Source organism: Coffea arabica, chromosome 9c (genome assembly GCF_036785885.1).
Source record: "Coffea arabica cultivar ET-39 chromosome 9c, Coffea Arabica ET-39 HiFi, whole genome shotgun sequence".
Taxonomy (NCBI): Eukaryota; Viridiplantae; Streptophyta; class Magnoliopsida; order Gentianales; family Rubiaceae; genus Coffea; species Coffea arabica.
The window spans coordinates 39,312,313-39,329,522 of record NC_092326.1 but is presented as its reverse complement, the minus strand read 5'-3'; the positions used below and the strand labels follow the sequence as shown (position 1 = coordinate 39,329,522).

General features: G+C 37.4%; 2 protein-coding genes and 1 pseudogene across 3 annotated transcripts; all 3 read left to right on the top strand.

Moving 5' to 3' along the window:
* Window positions 1-330: 330 nt before the first annotated feature.
* On the top strand, window positions 331-5,548 carry LOC113710420 (protease Do-like 10, mitochondrial). Of its 2 annotated transcripts, none has more exons than XM_027233416.2 (8): window positions 331-874; window positions 1,411-1,656; window positions 2,379-2,622; window positions 2,998-3,257; window positions 4,048-4,175; window positions 4,701-4,904; window positions 5,036-5,086; window positions 5,211-5,548. In XM_027233416.2, exons 1-8 carry the CDS (start codon window positions 430-432, stop codon window positions 5,454-5,456), a joined length of 1,824 nt encoding a protein of 607 aa, XP_027089217.2. In that variant the 5' UTR covers window positions 331-429; the 3' UTR covers window positions 5,457-5,548. The 2 variants fall into 2 exon arrangements, with proteins under 2 accessions (XP_027089217.2, XP_027089218.2); XM_027233417.2 differs by having other exon boundaries at window positions 332-874; window positions 2,427-2,622.
* A 2,259-nt stretch (window positions 5,549-7,807) lies between these two features.
* LOC113709762 (L-ascorbate oxidase homolog) lies at window positions 7,808-9,950 on the top strand. The gene is made up of 2 exons (XM_027232613.2): window positions 7,808-9,235; window positions 9,378-9,950. Exons 1-2 carry the CDS (start codon window positions 7,863-7,865, stop codon window positions 9,676-9,678), a joined length of 1,674 nt encoding a protein of 557 aa, XP_027088414.1. The 5' UTR covers window positions 7,808-7,862; the 3' UTR covers window positions 9,679-9,950.
* A 1,357-nt stretch (window positions 9,951-11,307) lies between these two features.
* Window positions 11,308-13,249, top strand: LOC113710694 (uncharacterized; annotated as a pseudogene).
* Window positions 13,250-17,210: the final 3,961 nt, after the last annotated feature.

Genomic DNA, 17,210 nt, shown 5'->3' with positions numbered 1-17,210 from the left:
AATTGAGTAATACACAAAATTTAACAAACTAAAAAAAAATGGAATATAATAAAGTGGGACAGAAGATCGATTGCGAATAAATAGTCCTCATCTTACCATATCCAAAATTTTTTCTTAATTTCTTTTTTTTTTTGGAATTGAGTTAGTATGACTTTTTTTTTTTGGTTTGTTTTGGAAAGCAAGGAGAAAAATAAAAATATTAAGAAAAAATAATGGAATAAGTAATAAACAAGTAAATAAACGAAAAAAACGGAGCGCACATTTGAAAATTTTTCTACCAGCATCCAAACGTGGCCCAACTTTAAACCTTTTTCGGTTGGTCCGAGTCTTTCCAGCAGAGGGTTTTTGCATTTTTGGGCCTCTGCCCCAATTCTTGCTTCCACTGGAAGCTAAAAGAGTAATAGTAGCAGTTCCAACATCCAACAGGCGATGCTGCGAGCCGGTTCCACCGCCGCCGGCCGTGCCATCCGGCTGCTACACCGCAGCAGCAGCATCACCGCCCGCCATTATTATGCAGTAGCTACTTCCTTTCTTCCAAATTTGACTGCTCCTCTTGGTCTCCCAATAAGCAACAATGACAGTTTTGATCATAGTTTCCATAATAATGTGAGCTGTAAGTGTACCACGCTTGGATTTTCAGCTTATTCCACGGTGGCAGGGACGGCTGCGGCCGCAACGAGTTCTTCTGAAGTTGATTTTGTAAATTTGGCGGTAGAAGCAGAGTTGCCGCGGTTGAGCTGTGGAGGAATCGGGGATGCGTATTCAGCGATAGAGCTGGCATTGGATTCTGTTGTGAAGATTTTTACTGTGTCGAGTAGCCCTAATTACTTCCTCCCTTGGCAGAACAAGTCTCAGCGCGAAACCATGGGTTCCGGTTTGAACCTGTTGACTGTCTTGTACTGTCGTACAATAATTTCAGTATCTTGTATCTTGTATAAATGCGGTGTTTAAGCATAGCTTAATCTAGTCTAATGCAGTTATGTGGTTGATTTTCTTGCTTTCTGAAGAATTTTTTGTTTAACTGATCAAGACTTTTTTTTTTTTTTTTTTTAATTGCTCACTGGAAGGAAAGAAATCCATTAAACAAATGAAGTGACAAGAAAGTCTTGAAATTTGTTTGAACCTAAACCTTTGGCCTACTCTTCATTTTTTTTTCCTCTGCATCGTGTTGAAAAGAACTTCTGACAAACTTTGCTAACTGCTGACTTCGATCTATTATCATGTTTTGATTTCCTGCGAAATCTTTAAGCTTTATTATGACGAGAAGAAATATTGACACAAGGTCTTGAAAGCATTAGCATTTTCCAATTTCACATGTTTATTCGTCTGGTGAAATTGTAGGCTTTGAGAATGAAACTAGACAATGACACTATGTAATCTTTAATTGCTTATTCTGTGGAAATCTTGTAGGCTTTGTTATTCCTGGAAGGAGGATCCTTACAAATGCTCACGTGGTTGCTGATTATACATTCGTCCTTGTAAGAAAACATGGTTCTCCTACCAAGTATAGAGCTGAAGTCCAAGCAGTTGGTCATGAATGTGACTTGGCTATTCTGGTTGTTGAAAATGAGGAATTTTGGCAGAACATGAGTCCTTTGGAGCTTGGCGACATTCCATATCTTCAAGAAGCTGTAGCTGTTGTTGGTTATCCCCAAGGTAAAGATCTTGTGGTACACAAGCGAAATGCCAGTTTGTTCTACTTATCATGTTGATCCCATTAAGCATGTTGGAACAGAAGTATTTATTATGTGAAAATGATAATGTGGAAATTGTTGTGATGCTGGGTCGTTATCATTTAGAAATTGATTTAGTAGACTTTCATGCACAGCAACTTAGATATATAGAAATGTACAGAGTGCCTCATTTTTGAACTCTTTCCGGTTCCTGAATATAGTCATATCAAATACCGGTTCGACTAGTAAGTAGCATGGCTCGATGAGATCTATGAAATGTTTGGTAATGCTTTCAGACGTATTTTTGGCCAATTTTGGAATGCTCAAGCTCAGAAATTGATCAAGGACTTGTGGTTTGCCTTTTTTTTTTTTCAATTAATATCTGGTATTTTAGCCCATTATATGTTATAATGCAAAAATTGCAATTTTTTTCCTGAGACTACCTGTAAGGTTATAATCAAGAGAAATGGAGAAAGGCCTTGAAAAACTCATATGTGAAGATAGTCTAATATGCTTTTAGTAGCACAATCATATGAGTATAATCTTGTATGACCTACAACAATACAGTCTTTAGATGTTTCTTATATGCGCTCAACTGTTATTCCTTTGCTTTTTTTTTTATTATTTATTTATCTTTCTTTTCCCCCTTCCTTTTCCCGATGTTTGTTGATTGGTTTTTGTGTAATTATCTCATTTGAAAACCAGTTCCCTGGACTCTCAAGCTATTTGACCAGAAGTTGGCACTAATTGCAGGCGGGGATAACATTTCTGTTACAAAAGGGGTTGTCTCTAGAGTTGAACCGACTCAGTACGTACATGGTGCAACACAATTGCTGGCAATACAGATTGATGCTGCCATAAATCCTGGGAATAGTGGAGGCCCAGCAATTATGGGTGACAAAGTTGCTGGAGTGGCTTTTCAAAACCTCTCAGGTGCAGAGAATATCGGGTGAGTTATACAATCTTACACATTTGTGCCTTAACTAAAAGTCTAACAGTCAATGTGTTCTGTCTATACAGTTTTCACTGTATTCCTGGGTGGTGATGAATAGCATCTTAGAGATATGTAGTAGTTAGGTTTCCCAGCATCAAGGTTGGACATAAAGACTATTTAGAGCTCGCAATATCAAAGGCATTGTGTCATTAACTATCACCATTTTTATTGGACAGAGTTTTGCACTTCTTACTCAATACAAAACTCCCTTCCCATATTCTGTTGTGTGATCCTATTTCTTAAGTGGTACCATATCTGCCTTATAGGGTGCATGTGAAAGTTCATAGTCATGAATCTACTAATTGTGTTCCATGATGATGAATTTTACAGATACATCATCCCTGTCCCTGTAATAAAACATTTCATTGCTGGTGTTGAAGAAAGAGGAAACTATGTTGGATTCTGCTCCTTGGGTTTGTCATGCCAGTCAACTGAAAATGTGCAACTTCGAGAACACTTTCATATGCATCCAGGTTTGACTGGGGTGATGGTGAGCAAAATTAACCCACTCTCCAATGCACATAAAGTTTTGAAAAAGGATGATATTCTCCTCTCATTTGATGGTGTACCCATTGCAAATGATGGAACAGGTAAAGTATTGTCTTTAATTTGTGGTATTGGGGACGGCATTCAAATGTCCTGCAATGGATTATTGCATTTTTTTTTTGTTTTTGGTGAAGCTTAACAAGAATGTTTGTCAGATTTAATCCTTTTTTCAGATTGACATTTACCTAATTTTGACATCAAAAGAGTTTTCCTATTTAAAAACTACCAAAAAAGGGTAATATCTAACAGTTACTTGCGAGTGAAGTATTCTTGCTAGGAAACTGGTAACCTTTTACTACTCAATTTACATTTCTCCAACCTTTCATGATCAGTTAAATTTATGTAGCAATGAGGCCAGCCTTGTTAAGCTTCTTACACGGTTCATTTTGCTTTAGCAAAGTTGGTTTCTAAAAATAAAATATAATCAAAAGACCTGTTGATATGGGATTTGCCAGACCACACTGGTAACTTAGCCAAATTTTGCTGAAGCTATTCCTTTTTGACTCATGAACATTTTGCTTCTGCATTCTGGATTTTAGAAGATAAACACTACCTCAGGATGCAAAAAAATTGTTTATATTGAAGTTGGTGCTCCTTGGTATGAATACTTCCATGCTAAAACCTTATGTCAAGTGTGGATAAAAGAGACATTTTCTTCAATGGAGCGTTGAACTTCTCCTGATTAAAGGAATTTTACCAGTGTATCTATAGGCAAAGCTTAATTTTAAAATGTTGGAAGCTTTTGCTTGTTCTCGGTACCTGAATTAAAAGCCTTAACTCTGATTGGCAGAATCAGCAGCTAGAAATAAAATACATTATTATTTTGTTTTGCAGTTCCTTTCCGTAACAGAGAGCGAATTACGTTTGATCATTTAGTCTCCATGAAGAAACCAAATGAAACTGCTGTACTCAAGGTATTAAGGAATGGTGAAGAGCATGAGTTCAATATTACCCTGCAGCCGGTAGGTCATTATGTCTCTTTCTCATGATTGTCAAATTTTCTTCTTTCTACGCCTGTAAACTATCTCCTCACACATCTGCAAATCTATCCTGCATATATGTCAACAACACTTGCATGAGAAGGCCAGGAAATGCTTTTGAAACACACTGATTTTGTAGCACATGCCTCTGATCCTGCCAAATTTAGGTTGAATGGAGTCATGTCCTGTGCCTTAAGAAATCTACTTCATTTAAAAAAAAAAAAAAAAACTAAGCAATTTTTGCCATGACTCTACAAATGTGTTTGTTTTTTTACCTTAAAGTGCTAGCTTTGGAACCATGATTTCCAAAGGCTTAGAACTCTTGACACTTGGTGACAGATATTGGCTCTTGTTAAGGAGTTATGTGGTTGATGGATTTGCAAAAGTAGGCTTTTGCATACAGTTGAGTCCTATTTGCAAACGTGTTTGCTAATTATTTGCAAGACCTTTTGACGGAATACATCCCCCCAAAAGCTAATCATCATCGGTTGCGATAACATCATGCAGTTGCAGCCGTTAGTTCCAGTTCATCAATTTGATAAGCTCCCAAGTTACTTCATTTTTGCTGGTCTGCTCTTTGTACCCCTTACACAACCGTACCTTCATGAATATGGAGAAGATTGGTATAATACATCCCCTCGTAGATTATGCGAACGAGCACTAAGGGAATTACCAAGAAAAGCTGGTGAAGAACTTGTCATTCTTTCTCAGGTGTTCAAAAATTTTCTCTATTTACTCTTTCTCCGAATTTTCTTGAAGTTACTTTCCTATGTGAAAGATATTGTACCTGCCAAGTGTTGATTAGTTTTGCATTTAACCGAACAATCAACTTCTTGATGTAGGTGTTGATGGATGATATCAATACTGGTTATGAGCGTCTTGCCGAATTACAGGTAGAGTTTTTTCTTGCTTTTTATTATGTTATACCATTTTCTACTACAACAATTTGCATGGCATCTAAGGATACGAACCGGCTGATTTTCTGCTGACATGAATAATCTCTGAATTATTGCACAGGTGAAGAAGGTGGATAATGTGGAAGTCGAGAATTTAAAACATCTGTGCCAACTCGTTGAAGGCTGTGAGAAAGAAGCTATAAGATTTGACTTGGATGATGAAAGGGTGATTGTTTTGAACTATAGTATGGCAAAAGTAGCCACATCTCGTATATTACAACGACATAGAATCCCTAATGCAATGTCTGGTGATCTTCTTAATAATGAACGAAAAGTGTCAAACATTTCATCAGCGTGTTCGAGCTGAGTTCTTTTGTTACTCTTTATTTGAGCGTTCACCTTAATTTTGTAGTTTCAAATTCGAAAAGTATTAATGAGTTTTTATTCTTGATGAGCAAATCATTGAACTGAAAAAACTAACCTTTGCAGAGAATATTTCACAATTCGATCTGCGCGTAACATTGTGGTACAAAAACTGTAGAATTTTGACATACAAATAAGAGGCTAAACTAAATAATGATTGCTTAGTCTGAATTATTGTATGTTACTTCTATCAAGCATGAAATTCTTCATGAAAGGTTGTGATTTTAACAACTGCGGTCATTTTGAATTGGTATTATCCTCGAGTAAAGGGAGATGCTCCTAAATGTGTTGATCTTCTTCATTCTCCCTAGCAGCTAGTAGAGCACAGACACTGAGCTAAATGTGGAAATGGAAGTCCCCTGCCGAGCTTAAACCTTTGCTATTGAGGCTAACTGTCGGAATTTTTTTTTTCAGCAACGTATAACTTATTTTATCCTATTCTAGTGGAATACCATCAGAGGAAACCATTGAAGTGACAAGTCACAAATAGTGATCGGTAGAATGCAAGTTTTGAATCCTTGACTTCCCACTCATAACCAAGATTTAAAGTCTTGACGGTGACCAACAGATCAAATAACCGTTGGCTTTTCGTAATATGTCATTTTGAAGTGACAAGTCACAAATAGTGATCGGTAGAATGCAAATTGTGAATCCTTTGACCCCCCACTCATAACCAAGATTTAAAGTCTTGACGGTGACCAACAGACCAAATGGCCGTTGGCTTTTCGTAATATGTCATTTGGGGCTCTGCTGCTGACTACATTGAATATTAAATGGAGTCTTGAAGGAAATTACATATTTTTATCACCTTATTCTCGGCTGCTATAGATTTTATAAAATTTAATTATAGAAACTAATTATAGATTAACAAAAGCTATTTTTTGTGTGATTATAGATTTTAACTTTTTTTTTAGTCATTAAAAAATGTATAATCATAACACAAAAGCAGCTAAGAACAAGTAAGTTGGATGTCAATTGCTGTTTGTGTGAAATTGCAAGTCCAGCTTCGGACCCCAAATGGAAAAGGGTCAATTGCTATTTCTGACAATTCTATACTATCAATGGGCTGTCACAATCCGTGTTGAGCTGCAAATTGTCCTCCGCAAGAAAGCATATATTAGTCCATATGCAAGAGCGCGGATACAAGAAAGCGTGATTGAATGCTTTCTGATTTTGTGACCTGTCACATAGTATTAACGATTTCATTTCAGTTACTTGTCACAAACTGGAGCAAAACAAAAACAGCTTCCACGAACGCGGATAATGACTAATGATTAGCTGTTCTGCGCGTTTCCAATTTCCAGGAATTTGGCTTATTCTTCACCTGACGGCGCGCATCGCGTGCCATTTAATTTGGGAAGAGTTTAGGGATAAATTAAGGATTTGATTATCATGGTCATGACTCGGAGGTATAGATTTTTTTTTTGAAGGATTAGAGGTATGGATTCATGTCCTGCAAGTTGTGAGATTAGTCATACTTTATATTTTAGTATTTATCCCACCAAGCATAGGTAGCTTGTAATTAGTGGGTGTTAGTCATAATTGATCTGTTATAAATTGTGTGGATGTTGATATTAATAGGGCAAGGCCAACTCGAACCCGACACGTTTAATAAAAAAAAGTTTGTCAAATCTAAGTTTTAATTGGGTCAAATAGAGTTTAGACTTAAATATTAGATTGAAATTAAATATGAATCAAGTTTGGATTATGGTAAGGTTAAACTCGATTAAAACTCAAATCGTTTATATATGAAATATTAATAATTTATATATAAATTTATAGTAATTCATAATTATAAAAAAAATTTTATAATTATGTATTTAATTATGAGTTTGGGCCAAGCCTAATTTGAGACTTTTAAAACTCATATAATAGGTGATTTTGGTTCCCAATCTTTCAACATGGTGTGGACTAGACCATTTTCACCCCTTCTCATATTGCCCCTTTTCCACCAATCAAGGTTCATTTCCAGAAAAAGTCTGTTGTATAGTAACCATAATATTATCAATAGACAAGTGTCTGGATCCCCTTTTACAGTAAATATATAAATGTATGGTAATTAAAATAGAAGGAGATATAGAAGGCGTGTGGGAAATGAGGCGGTCAAAACTCAAGAAAAGAGGTTCGGCAAAAATGAAGGGAGGCCCTGTGTGAACGATGAATGCGGGCATTTGCCGAGTAATTAACTCCAATGGTTGGCCACTGCTTGTTTCCCTCCCTCAACCCCAATCCTATAAGAAGGCCTCAGAACTTGATCTTCCTCAGAGGCACTTGATTGAGTAAAGACCAAAAAAAAAAAAAAATAAAAGGAGAAGGAGGAAAAAAAAAAAAAAGAAGAAAAAATCAGAAAATGGGTAGCAAAATTCTAAGTACTGTAGCAGTGTTTCTGTTCTGCCTCTCTACATCATTGATTGTTAATGCTGAGGATCCTTACCTGTTCTACGAATGGAATGTCAGCTATGGCACCATTGCACCCTTGGGTGTTCCACAGCAGGTCATTCTCATCAACGGCGAGTTTCCAGGTCCGAGGATCAACGGCACTTCCAACAACAATGTTAACGTCAATGTCTTCAACAACCTTGATGAGCCTCTCCTTTTCACATGGAATGGTGTTCAGCAGAGGAAGAATTCTTGGCAAGAAGGTTTGTTGGGAACCAGCTGTCCCATTCCTCCGGGGACAAACCACACCTTCCGTTTCCAGGTGAAGGATCAGATTGGTAGCTACTATTACTATCCCTCCACGGCATTGCACAGGGCAGCTGGTGGTTATGGTCCCCTCACCGTGGTCAGCCGTGACCTTATCCCCGTTCCCTTTGATGCACCCGAGGCCGATTACACCATCATGGCGGGTGATTGGTACAGCAAGAGCCATGTCGCCTTGAGGAAGCTGCTGGACAGCGGTCGCACTCTTGGCAGGCCAGATGGTGTCTTGATCAATGGCAAGAGCGGAAAAGCTGACGGCAAGGACGAGCCAATGTTCACCATGATCCCTGGAAAGACCTACAGGTACAGAGTTTGCAATGTAGGAATGAAGAACTCACTCAACTTCAGGTTCCAGGGCCACACAATGAAGCTGGTTGAGATGGAGGGATCCCACACCATGCAATATTTGTACGATTCCTTGGATCTGCACTTGGGACAGTGCGCGTCTGTTTTGGTGACAGCCGACAAGGAACCAAAGGACTACTACTTCGTTGCTTCAACCAGATTCACCAAGCAGATCCTCAGCGCCACCGCCACCATCAGGTACACCACTGGAAAGGGCCCTGCCTCGCCCGAGCTGCCCCCTGCCCCGGTCGGATGGGCCTGGTCTCTCAACCAGTTCCGCTCATTCAGATGGAACCTCACCGCCAGCGCTGCCAGGCCTAATCCACAGGGTTCCTACCACTACGGACAGATCAACATCACCCGCACCATCAGAATTGTGAACTCTGCTGGCGAAGCCGACGGCAAGCTCCGCTACGCAATCAATGGCGTCTCTCATGTTGACCCCGAAACTCCATTGAAACTTGCTGAATACTTTGGCGTTGCAGACAAAGTTTTCAAGTACAACATCATTCAGGACGAGCCATCTGCAGATGCCACGGCCAAGAATCACGCCATCACTCTTGCTCCCAATGTCGTCAATGCCACCTTCCGTAACTTCATCGAGATCATCCTTGAGAACCATGAGAAGACCGTTCAGAGCTGGCACTTGGATGGATACTCTTTCTTCGCTGTTGCGTAAGCATCATCTACGCATCTTTAAATTTTTCTTTACTACTACTTTAAAACAGGAAGTGGGCTTCCTTAACTACGTACAGAGCAATATCTGATTCTCCTCTTTTAACATCATCGATTCCATGGTTGATTTGATTGGAAACAGGATCGAGCCCGGGACATGGACACCAGAGCGGAGAAAGGTCTACAATCTGCTTGATGCAATCAGCAGGAACACGATTCAGGTGTATCCAAAATCATGGGCAGCCATCATGCTGACTATGGACAATGCTGGAATGTGGAACTTGAGGTCAACTCTGTTGGAGAGGCAATACTTGGGACAGCAGCTCTACTTCAGCGTTCTGTCTCCAAATTACTCTCTCAGGGACGAATACAACGTTCCAGACGATGCTCTCCTGTGCGGTATTGTCAAGGACATGCCTAAACCAAAGCCATACAGCGTATAAACAAGAACATTCAAGTGGATCTCCTTCAATGCCTTCTTTTTCCTCGGAGGAGGGAAGGAATGTGGCTTCGCTATCATAATAAAACATTATTAACATTGTGAAGATATAAATAAAGTTGTAATATTGTGAGCCATGAAAAACGGCCACAACATTTAACAATGAGTTAGATTTATTTGTATAGCATGGCATTGGCGTATAGTAAAACTCAGAAAGCAGGCCTCTGCAAGAATTTTGTGGTCAACAATAATAATTACCTGAGTACCTTTCTTGTCTATGCTTCCTTTCTCTTTTCTTTTCTTTTTTTTTTAAAATTTCCAGTAACATTCTTTTGTACCGCTGCCTGTGTGTAATTGATAATGTGATGGCCTATTTGCATAGTGTGCAATACTTGGAACGATGGATTGGAATCTTAACATCATACACAAAATTTTTTTTTTAAAACAACTATTTATAGATTTATAGATTTTAATTATCGATGATAAGTCTTTTAATATTACTATTATGATAATTCAATTCAACATTCAAATTTAATGAATTCAAATGTTCAAATTCGTTTGATAATCAAATATAGAACATCTGAATAAATTAAATCAAGTGACACTTAATTTTTTATATAGACAAAATTTGCTTCAAATTACTATTTGACAATTCAGTAACATATTCACACTTTTCAGTTTTATCAAACGACAAAATTTAAAACTTTTGTATTATTATTTGTACCGACGACTAAAGGCCATAAATGTCCAAATTTGATTTCATTGGATAATATTTGTCTTCATTATATTTATGCATGTATTCTTTTTCTTGTTTGCATGTACTCTCTTCTTCTTGTCGTTCCTCCAAATAGAACTCTAGTCCTAACTCCGAATCATAAACCCTTTGGGTTTCGGATATCAAAACTTCCAGTACCGAATGAACTCTTGTTTGCCACTGGATAAATTACCTCCGAGCAACTTTGCCGGGAATCTTGCGAACTCCATTAATCCCATATCCGCCTGTGCCCAAGCAAAATATCACAGATTCAATCAAGCTCGAGGAATACCGACCCAAAAACTCAAGCAATCAGTCGTGGCCGATGGAATACGAGCCTTTCGATTAATTACGCCAGGTGGGAAGAATGCCAGCAAGATTTCAACCGCGCCCGTTCCCAAACGGAACGTGTCCTGGAGGCACGCTATCGAGATCAAAGCATGCTGTTGAAATATGCTGAATTTGAGATGAGAAATGGGTTCATCAATCACGCCCGGAACATGGAGGAGATGGTTGTGCAACATTGCCGCTGCTAGCCAGATTTTCGAGAGTTAGATGAGTGGCGGAGCCAAAAAAAATTTTCAGTGGGGGCAAAATTAACACTAAAATTTTTTTCCTACTCTTTTGTTAGTTTTTTAAGTAAAAAAATATTTACCAATAAGTTAAAATGAAAGAAAAAATTAAACTTATTTCAAATGGAATTTTGTGACCTATATATCCTTTTAGAATATTAGTTCATGAACCAATTTAAAATATCACGTAATTCTTTCACTTATTTCATAAAAAAACTTTGGGGACACACTTAAAATAATATCAAAATTTTATGCATATTATAGGAATTTAAGGGGAGCAGTGGGGCCGTGCCCCCAATTCCCCCACCTTAAATCCGACCGTGGATGGGCTGGCAATCGGACCTACAAGGCTGGTTGCCCTATATCATGAGGTTTGAATTGAGGTACAATGAGGTGGAGAGGGCGCAGGTGATGTTAGTGTGGCTTTAGTCCCACATCGCTAATAGCAAAGGAAATTCTTTCCTTTGTTACTTATAAATATAGAGGTCCTATGATAGGATTAAATGCACTAAAACACAAAAGAGCCCAACATATTTAACTGAACAAAAGGTTTAATGGCCCAAAAGTCCAAATAACCCACTAATACTCTCTTGGTTTGGTGCACTTAATTCTATCATAGGACTCCTATATTTATAGGTAACAAAGAAAAGAATTTCCTTTGCTATTAGCGATGTAGGACAAATCACTACCTTGGCGTGTCCCACATCTAGCAAAGGAAATTTTTTCCTTTGTTACTTATAAATATAGGGGTTCTATGATAGAATTAAGTGCACCAAATCAAAAGAATATTAGTGGGCTATTTGGACTTTTGGATCATTAAACCTTTTATTGAGTTAAATATTTTGGGCTCTCTTATGTTTTAGTATTAGGTGTCTTGGGCTTATAAACACTTTCTTAAGGCATTTTTGTACTTTTTTTTTCATAGTAAAATATTACTCCTCCTCCACCCGTGGACGGACGTAGGTCAATTTGAATGAACCACGTAAATTTTTGTGTTCCTGTTTTATTTGTTTCTGTTTTGTTATTTGTCATTTGGGGTTGCCAAAAATCCTTTCGTCAATTTCCTGGGGTAAGTCCTAACAAACTGATATCAGAACTAGAGGTTATTCTGAGTATGCTCTGTGGTTGCAGTTAAATCTGATCTTCCACATCAGAAAAGATATTCTTGAACACTGGTCCATTTGTGGGATCTGCCTGTGGGACCAGTAGGGCCTGTTTGTGGGGTCCGCCTGTGGGACCAATAGGGCCTGCCTGTGGGGGTCCGTGGGGTCCACTTGTGGGGTCAGTGGTCCTCTTGTAGGGCCAGTAAGACTTGTTTGTGAGGTAAGCCTGTAGGGTCCACTCATTCTATAGGACACACTCATTGTTAATCGGAGATTTTGGATTTTGTGGCAACCCCAAAAGACAAATAACAGAGCAGAAATAAATAAAACAGAAATTCAGAAATTTACTTGGTTCGGTCAAATTGACCTACATCCACGCGTGGAGGAAGATTAATATTTTATTATGAAAAAGAGAGTACAAAAATGTCTTAGAAAAGTGTTTTTAGACCCAAAACACCTAATACTAAAACACAAGAGAGCCCAAAATATTTAACTGAACAAAAAGCTTAACGATTCAAAGGCCCAAATAACCCACTAATGCTCTCTTAGTTTAGTGCACTTAATCCTATCATAGAACCCCTATATTTATAGGTAACAAAGGAAAGAATTTCCTTTGCTATTAGCGATGTGGGACTAAAGCCACACTAACAGGTGATTTTTGAGAGATTTGTAAAATGCCATCCCAAGGCGACTTCTTGGATTAAGTTTGTTGAGTTTGAGGTGAAGAATGACGAGATTTCTTGGGCAAGGAATTATTTTGAGAGGGCTGTTGATAAGTCAGTAGGCAATGACGAGCATGCTGAGTAATTGTTTGTGGGATTTGCAGAGTTTGAAGAGAAAAATAAGGATGTGGAGAGGGAAAGATGTATATATAAGTTTGTGCTTGATCATGTTGCCAAAGGGAGGGCTGAGGAGTTGTGTAGGAAGTTTGTTGCTTTTGAGAAAGTTGTATGGAGATAAGGAGTGGATTGAGGATGGTGTTGTGGGGAAGAGGAGGTTTGAATATGAGGATGAAGTTAGGAAGAATTATTTGAATTATAATGCTGGGTTTGATTATATGAGGTTGGAAAAGAGCTTGGGGGGGGGGGTTAGAGAATTAGAGAGGTTTATGAGCAAGCAATTGCCACTGTTTCTCTAGCGGATTAGAAATGCTTTGTATGCATGGTTCAAAGTCGCGGTCGCGATTTGGACCGTTTCACATCGGTCTCGACATATCGATTGCAGTCTCGGCGAGACGCGAATTTGTGAAATATTTAATATTCTAAAAATTGTAAAAAAAAAAGATAAACAAAAATAATTAAAAAAATTAGTAAAAATAATAAAAATTCAAGTTGACTCGAGATGACTCAGAATTACTCGGTGTGATTCGGTCGTTCCAATCCTTCACGGTGACGTTTCGGCCTGTCACGTATCTCAGAAACGTTTCGTCGTGGTCTCGGCTCGGATTAGGCCGAGACCAGGGTTCGCCAACTCGGCCGAGTCCGAGACAACTCGGCCGAGTCATAACCGGAACGGCAGGTGCCGTTCCGATACCGATACCTGAAACGCCGATTACACAATATCCGATTTGAATCACTCCGAATCAGCCGATATCGTCCAAATTAGCACCGTGTAGAAAGATAACGGCCAAATTTTCGGATTCAACTCGGATATGTACCGGCTAACAAGTTTACACACCAATTGGGAAGCCAAAACCAAACAAAAAAAGAATCGACACCGAAAGGACACATAAGGCATCGCACCACAGTTAGCTACGGCTGTTGCATAGCCTTTTACAAAACCAAACAAAACTACAATTACAAGGGGTGGTCCACACGGTGTTGCAGTCTTTTCCCATGCTTTATTGTTTCATTTTGCAGCCACAAAGACAAGGAAAAAGTGGGGATAAAGAGAAGCATACCAGCAATTCCTGCAATTTCTTCATCGTTCTGCAATTTCTGCAATTTCTTCATCGTTCTGCAATTTTTGCAATCCATCACTAGTTTTTGAGGTTCACTCCAGAATAAAGGTGATGGCCGGCTGGAGAAACAAGCCGATCGGTTCTGCAATTTCTTCATCGTCCGGCTGCGGCTCAAAATAGAGGTGACGGCAGGCTGTTAGAGGAAGACAACAATAGCGGGAAAGGGAAAGCAAAAGAAAGAGTAAAGGTGATGGCCGGCTCTTCAATTTCCACCTTATCTGGCCGTGAAGGAGGTGAAAAAACTGATCAACGGAAATTGGGAAAAAAAAATGAAGGGAAGAGTTAGAGGAAGAAATGGCTAAAATTGAAGGGAAGAATCTAGTGACTTGCGGCTGCACTAAACAAACCGAAGGGAAGAATCCGCAAGTGCACTAAACAAACTGAATGACTTGCGGCTGCACTAAACAGAAGATGGGCTTTTGTACCGAAGCCAGCCATAGGGAAAAAAATTGAAGGAAAAATTAGAAGCATGTAAAGTCCAGCTTTGGCCCAAGTAATTAAGAGATTAGGCTCCTAATCTTAAACCCAAGCATCAGTCAACAGGTCCGCATTTTCTTTCAAAATAACTTATCAATTTTAATTTTTTTAAATTTAGCATTCAGATATGATATTTAGGTATTTGTAAATTTAAGTAATGCTTTTTGACATTTTTTACATATTATTAAGTATATGATTAATTTGTATTAGTAGTCTATTATCTAAATTTTAGTTAAAAAATATGTAGTGATTATTTGGATACATTTTAATGATCATAAATGTAATTTGTTTATTTTCATGTATCTCAATTATGTTGGTTAAAATGATTTTAGGCAAATTAATTAGAAAAAGTAAAAAAAAAAAGAAAGAGTTGGTTGCAGTTAGTTAAACAAAAAATTGAATTGGGCAAATTGTCAAAGTATAAATTACCTGGCATAATTAAACTTGATTAGAATTAATATATTTAGATAATAAAAAAATAATTTTATTATTATCTAAAAATGCATATTACCTTGTATAATTAAACTTGATTAGAAAAAATTTAATATATTTAGATAATAAAAAAATTTATTATTATCTAAATAATGCATATTGATTTGCATAATTAAACTTGATTAGAAAAAATTTAATAGACTTAGATAATTTTATTATTATCTAAATAATGCATCATACCGTACATAATTAAACTTGACTAGAAAAAATTTAATATATTTAGATAATATAAAATAATTTTATTATTATCTAAAAATGCATATTACCTTGCATAATTAAACTTGATTAGAAAAAATTTAATATACTTAGATAATTTTCAAATAATTTTATTATTATCTAAATAATGCATATTGATATATTTAACATCACATCTACAATTATTTAATTAATGTAGGGACAGTATAAAATGGCTCGAAATCAAGACATTGGTTGGGATTATGCTACTCCAGTTGGTAATGATAGAAAGGTTGCAAAGTGTAATTATTGTGGTAAAATTGTACACGGAGGAATTACAAGAATGAAACAACATATTGGACATGTAGCAGGACAAGTAGAGGCATGTCCGGCAGCTCCAAGAGATGTAACAGAGCTTTTAAAGAAACACTTGAAAGAAGGTAATAATGCAAGAGCTGCAACACAAAAGAAAAAAGAATCATTGCTTTCGTCCATCAATCTACTTAATGAAAATGAGGATGATGAAGATGATAATATTTTCGAGCTTAATGAAGAAGAAATGGAAGTTTTGAAAAGAAAGCAATATAAGCGAGCTATGGAAGAAAGTAGATACATGAGATTTATGGAAGAGCAACGTAGGCATTCTATATCTAGAGGTCAGCCAACTATGAATTTTACATCTGGTATGTATGTAGAAATATCTAAGAATTAATATAACATTTTTAGATTACAAGACTTATTTAATAAAAAAATTATAATTTTTTATGTGCTATATTGCAGGGAGTACCAGTTCAAGTATACCGAATCTACTGTCCTCTAGAAATAAAAGAGCTTTGTCACAGAGTTTTAAACTCAAGGAAGGAGTTTTGGGGCCAAAAGGAGTTGATCCATACATGTTTCCCTCCAAAAATAAGTCAATAAAAAGTTTGTTTTCCAAAGAAAATACCAAAAAAGTTGGTAAGGCAGTTGCAAAATTTTTCATTTTAATGCCATACCATTTCATGCGGCTGATAGTGGTCTTTATTATCAATCGATGATTGACACTATTGCTAGTGCTGGAACTGGAATTAAAGGGCCAACAGGTAAACAAATTGGAAGTGAATATTTGAATGAGGAGATGACAGATGTTGACCAATACATTAGTTCCATTAAACATAAATGGAAAACATATGGGTGCACAATCATTTGTGATGGCTAGAGTACTCGGACAAAGCATCCAATCATTAATTTCATGGTGTACTGTGATAGAGACATGATATACCACAGCTCTATCGATTGTACAAACAAGGTAAAGACTGCAAACTTTGTCTTATCTTTAATGGATAAAGTTGTGGATTCCATTGGAGAACAAAATATTGTACAAATTGTCACTGATAGCGAATCTAGCATGAAGGCAGCCAGAGAGCAACTGATGAAGAAAAGGAAGCATTTGTTTTGGTCACCATGTGCTGCACATTGCATTGATTTGATGCTAGAAGACATTGGTCAGATGAAGTCAATAAAGGATGCTATCAAACAAGGTAAGAGAATTACCAATTTTATATACAATAGTGACAAAGTGGTCAACCTAATGAAGACATATACAAATCATAGAGAGTTATTGCGACCCGGCATAACAAGATTTGCTACCGAGTTCATTGCAATGGAAAGTCTTCTTCGTCATTCTACCGAATTGAAACGAATGTGTACTTCAAATGAGTGGCAGGAGTATAATAGCAGTTCTAAAAGAAGGGAAGAAGCTGTTGAAGTGTCTGACTTGATTTTGTCAGAAAGATTTTGGAAAAAGGTACGGCGGGTATGTGCAATCATGGAACCGCTAGTGAAAGTTTTAAAAGTGATTGATCAGGATAAAAAATCCACACCATCCATTATATATGAGGCAATGGATAGGGCTAAAATGGCAATCCAAAGTGCAGTGAAAGACTATGAAAAGTATTGGGATATCATTGATAACAGATGATATAGGCAGTTACATCGAAACTTGCATGCAGCAGGTAATAAGCA